The sequence below is a fragment of the Pogona vitticeps genome, chromosome 5, assembly GCF_051106095.1.
Source record: "Pogona vitticeps strain Pit_001003342236 chromosome 5, PviZW2.1, whole genome shotgun sequence".
NCBI lineage: Eukaryota > Metazoa > Chordata > Lepidosauria > Squamata > Agamidae > Pogona > Pogona vitticeps.
Genome location: NC_135787.1, coordinates 134,807,487 through 134,813,272, shown reverse-complemented (window position 1 = coordinate 134,813,272; position 5,786 = coordinate 134,807,487). Strand labels below are relative to the sequence as shown.

Sequence of the window (5,786 nt, the reverse complement as noted above, 5' to 3'; positions counted from 1 at the left end):
ATATATGGTTGATTTCATGTTAGATATTCTGAGAAATCTTCCTATCACCACTGTAGATGGCTAATTTATATCATCTCTTCCTGTGCTGGTGTAAAACCACCACCACCACTTCAGAATACACATCTTACATGTAAAAGTTTGCACACGTCTATTTAATCATATATATGGGTATTGAAAAATGCCATTGTATCTCCCAGGATGTATGAGCATAATAAAATGAACATGCACATGATCCCTAAATATGATTATGTGCATGGGTAAATCCAAGATTTTCTTAACATCTATATAGAAAAAAATGTAAAAAGAAGACCTGCATGTTTAGTAACCATAATATTAATACTATTGATATGGGACTAAATCAGAATAATATTCAAGTATTACAGTTTAACTATAGTTATGTGCCTCAAGCAGTAGGACAGGTCTCTGGAACTTCATTCATTTTAAGCCCATGGGGGATGATGACCTGGAATGTTTTTACATTCACAAAGATTGATTATTGCAGTGCTTCAACACAGGATGCTAAATTTAGCCTTTGAACCCATCAACATTAGCATGAAGTACAAATGAGGTCATGTTAAAGAAGCTTGCAATGAGCACTGGTGGAATCAAGATTTTTCTTTCTAATCTTTCAGCAAATTATTAGGCTATATATACAGTAATAACACTGTTTTTGTTGTTAATAGGAAGAATTATATATATAGTTTTATACACTTAAAGCAGTTCACCTGGTAGCTGCTTTCTATGAATTTTTACATGAGAGACTGGAAGTTCTTGAGCTGTAGTAATATACAGAGCACACCATTATTAACTGGGAGCAAGTCCTTCCTCTTAGAGGTTAAACCTTTCCTTGTAAGAATTGTGCTGCTGCTCTTCTATTATATGCTGTGTTTAAAAATTGTCATATGATGTGTATCTGAAATATTGCGTAGTACCTCTACGTAGGACTGACATGTTCAAACAGATATCAGGGTAATTATGATAAACTACACAACAGTGCTATTGTCGAGAATATTATTTATCAATCCTGTGGTCCCCATCATTCATGCATTTACAGTTTGGGAATACAGTGACTTCAAAGAATAATAATCCATAATGGCTACATTCTCAATAATTCATGCTTGCTAAACAAAATAATAGTAATAATAAAAAAAGTTTGTTGTATAACTGGAAAAATGTAAAATTTTATTCCAAGAAAATTAACAGGCTACACAGGTAAATTTTGGCAAATGCAACTTTATATTGAAATCCACACATCTGTTTCTTAAAGGAAAGACTCACAGACTCTAATGTATTTCTAAAATACTAGAAATCATATTATATGCTTTCACAAGTTAAAATTGAAATAATTTGAAACAACCAATACACCAAAATGTGCAGAAAGTATAAACAAGACTGTGCCTTCAGTAGAATAAATGCTTCACACGTTGTGCAAGACATCTTACTAAGGCTGCGGTCTTCCTATGACATTTGTCTTAAAATATAAACATACACTGACGGCCTGTGTTTCTCAGAACAAACTAGAATGGGCAACACACCTAGAGGGAAGAAAATCATATCATCCTAGTGATGAGCATACTGATTGAGGGAATCATGGGAATAATAATTTAAAAAAAAGGAATGAGGGGATTAAGTGATCTTTCATGCACTCCCAAAGGACAAGACTGGAGTTAACCGACTCACTTTTCTTTGCTTGTTTGCAAAAACGCTAAACAAAATGGAAGATACTAGATAACCCTTTAAGGCAACATATGGTTTATTCTGGGTAATGATTACTCCTTTGTTATGATTGGATAATCTCACTGATGTTGCCTAACAGACCAATATCTAGCTTTCAAAAATATAAAACAAATTGAATAAATTTTATATAGCAAATCAAGCTTTAAAAAAAAACACAGGAAAATTAAATGAACAAAGCACAGAACACAATTTTATGCCAGTAATATTTCACCCTGAAAGAAGAACAGTATGAAGATATTTTTATTATTATTATTGTAAAAGAAAGAAAAAATGTATTCAGATAAAAATAAATTCTAATTTAAACAAAATCAAATCCAGAACACAAAACAGCTTTGGAATGCTCCCCCGAACTCACAAGGCAAACAGAGTGGGGTGATAATGCAGTACTACATGGCACATTTCTCATCAATTACAGGACTTAACACCGTCCCCAAATGTTAGTCTTTGTAAAACAAAACAAACAAAAAAACTGTATGAAATGATTTAAAGGTCATCCAGTGTCTAAAATTAGTTTCATCAACACATTAACCTCATGTCAAACTCAACTGATTCAGATGTCCAATGCTAATCTTTTTGTGGTGGTCTTGCTTTAAAGAGTGATATATACAGCATTTAGTGCTGATATATTTAGCACCTGCTACTCTCTGAATCATTCTCTAGATTTCAGCCACATCAAAACATTTTAGGGCAGTGGTTCAGTCCTTTATTTCTTAATTACAAACCTCCACGAGTGGTCAGCAGGAACATGTTTAGCTTTTAAAACAGGATTAGAGATGAGCTATTGCAAAAATTGCAGAATGTTGTTGTTGCCCAAATCCTTACAACTGCTGACATTCCCCTTTTTGATAGATATATATAGATTTTTCCCCTTTTCTTCTCGAGACATGGCAACAGGCCACAATTGCTTAGCAGAGAAGGGTAGTGTTTTCACAAGGCTAAAGATTTTACAGATGCTCCCTCATATAACACAGTAAGGTTCCCTTGGTAACCTGGATTTTCTGCAGTAAAGAAGGGTTGTGCTGAAACAGCGCCTCAGCTCCCTGTTGGAGAAAATGCAGACAAAAGGATTGATTCCAGCTTGGGCAAAACTCATCCAAACGGCAGCCGTTAGAAATCCCCCTGGAACCACAGGCCCTCTTGCAAAAACTCTCCAGTAACAGGCAACTAAATAGGGACCCCACAAGGTTAGAAAGAGGAATGTCATGATATAGAACATTCTGCTGATCCGCTTTTCCATTTTGAACTCATCCAAGACAAGAAGCCTTCTCCGGCCTGTGGTGTTGGCATTTTGCCTGATCCCCAACAGGGTTGGTGGTGTGGGGCCTCTTCCAAATCCAGCCAGCCAATTTGCAGCGGCCTGACCACTGGCTCCTGGACCATGAAACGTCCAGTTCTGGCTCACCGCTGCAACAAACTGAACTGGCTTCATTTTCCTGCGATCGTGAACAAAAAAGATCAGCTTGAGGTAGACAAGCTGCGTGGCTAGAAGGATAAGAGCAAGAAGCAGCATAAATCCCAGAGAATCATTGGCTCTGAAGGAACGATGCTGAAAGGTGCATTGGTCTTCCTCCCTAATAAAGGAATAGGTGCCCACATCCAACACTGGAGGAAAAGCCATAGCTACAGATAGGGTCCAGACCATACAGATCACAGCCAAACAAGTCCAAAAGGTCAGCCGTTTTGTATAAAAGCGGTGGTGGGCAATCGCTAAGTATCTGGTGACACTTATGCAGAACAGCATGAAAGCTGTATGAAAACAGGACAGAACCCCCAAGAACGCAATCACTTTGCAAGTGAGAGTCCCATAAGTCCAAGACGAACCATTTTTCACAGAAGTAAAAACAAAGGGGAAACAAATGGCCGATCTGAGGATGTCTGAGCAGCAAAGATCCAACAGGAAGTAATACGGAGCTCTGTGCAAGGTCTTATCTTTGACTAGCAAAATGGAGATCAGAAGGTTACCCACCACACTGACTCCTATTATGAAGCCCAGAGAAGTCAATTTCAAAAATGCAGTTAAAGGGGAAAGATTTTGCAAAATGTTGTCAGCTGCATGGCTGTAGTTCGCCATAGATGGATGGATGATATGAATATTACCTCAGTCAAGTCTCATGATCTATATATATGAACAAGGAAAAAATAGACCCATACATCTTACTGAGAATGTATTCCAAAAGCAGAACTGATCTGGTGTCTAGTCACATAGTACATCTTCTTTTCTTCCTCCTGATCTGTCATGCCATCAAAATATCTGGGGAAGGAAAAAAAAATCAAGCTGAGTCCTTAGGTTGATATACAAATGATGTCAGGAAGTCATGTTAATTTATGGAGAGCCAACATGTTAATTTATGGAGAGCCAAAGGAAGTTGCAAGGTAGAGTACTATTATTTGTTTGAGGGAATCTGAGAACTGAACATTTACTATGCAATGCCATAGGTTTATTCAGGACACCCCAGATTGCTCTTGTTTACACTCAAATTTCTTGGCAGAATATAGCATTGTATACCTCCTGCCTCTGGGTAACCTGATTTGTAGATCATCATCCCAGCACTGCTAGCTTTTTAAATTAAGCCACATGGAAACACATCCCTGTAATGAATACCTCCAGAATGCACACCTTTTCTGTTTATATTACATGTTTCAGAGCCAGATGCCGTGTTGATATGGAATATGTCCAAAAGAAACCCTGCAGAATGTATGTTTTCTCTCCCATTTCACCGAAGCAAATTAATCACACCCTGCTAGTTTATCCACAGTGAAAATATACCACAGAATTCTGCTTTTCCTGTGCACCAGTATTCCCCACCCCCAACTCTTTTAAATAAATGCCAATGCTAAGCTAAGTGTTATGCGTGAGGGGCTTTGTTCGTTTGCTTTGGGGAGGGCACCAATAATGGATGTGTCTGTCTCTCTATGTGTATATGTATGAAACACACCCCAGGAATAACACACATTCACTCAGCCATTATTGAGGCTGTATTTAGACAAACATAATCGAATGCAAACATCTGCATCTGGCTGATGCTAATTTACCCTGACGCTGCCTACGTTTTTTTTTTTTTAATGTAGAGAACAAAGAAAATAAAATACGTTCTGGTCCTTTCAGAGACTTAGTGATGGGGGAGACACTGTAATGGCACCACCAAGGGTGCTTGCCACAAGAGTGATTCTCCTAGGCTTTCTCTCCACAGGACTACACACACACACAAACACACAGTATCTTGACAATGGATTCAAGCAAAAACCTTTCCACCATTCTGCTTTTAGGAATCGCCTGGCTGCTTCTGCCGCCTCCACCACTGCTGCTGTGTAAACAAGAGCCTGATCAGATCATGACAGCATTGTTTCAAACACACACCCCAAAAATATAAGCGAGCTGGTAAGCCAACACACACACACACACATACACACATGGAGAGATCAGCTTCTTTACCCCCACCACTCCGCCCCAATGACATGCACATCCATACACAGGAGGAGAGGTGAGGCACAGAAGAATGCCTTCCCAGTCCCAATGTGAGGACTTCCCATAGGCTTCTGGTCTCTGCAACCAGCCCCCACCCCCCACAAAAAAATCCGGCTCGTCTGCCTCCACTTCCATTCTGCAGCTTGCTAGGAAATTCGGAGAAAAACGTCAACCCACAACCAGCCCGGAGGACGGAAAAGCTCCCTTCACCTTCAGTCCAGCAACGACAGCCCTACCCCGAAGAGTCTTTTCATACATACCTAACACACATACACACACAAGCTTTGCTTCCCCCCCCCCCCGCATACCTGTTGATGCTTTGGGGTGGTGAGGGGAGAAAGACCAAGAGCCTCCCCCCTCACCAGACCTTCTTCTTTCTATTTGCTGGTATTTTCATCCCTCCATTTATTTCTTTATTTCCTGGGTACCTTGGCTGCCGGAGCGCTGTAGTCAGTGGGCTTCGCCGGCGCATGCTCAGTGCGCCTCCTTGAGCGCCTAGCCTCGTCTTCCCCTGTCGCAGCGGCACAATCTCTCCCACTAACGCGGCGGCGGCGGCGGCGGCGGCTGTTCTTGCCGCCGCCGC

General features: G+C 40.2%; 1 protein-coding gene across 1 annotated transcript; it reads right to left on the bottom strand.

Moving 5' to 3' along the window:
* Window positions 1–447: 447 nt before the first annotated feature.
* GPR85 (G protein-coupled receptor 85) lies at window positions 448–3,808 on the bottom strand. Its single transcript, XM_078376829.1, has one exon. It carries the CDS (start codon window positions 3,806–3,808, stop codon window positions 2,696–2,698), a length of 1,113 nt encoding a protein of 370 aa, XP_078232955.1. The 3' UTR covers window positions 448–2,695.
* Between the last annotated feature and the right edge of the window lie 1,978 nt (window positions 3,809–5,786).

Excerpts from the sequence above, each read along its gene's own strand:
- GPR85 (XM_078376829.1), bottom strand. The coding sequence starts at position 3,808 with ATGGCGAACTACAGCCATGCAGCTGACAACATTTTGCAAAATCTTTCC.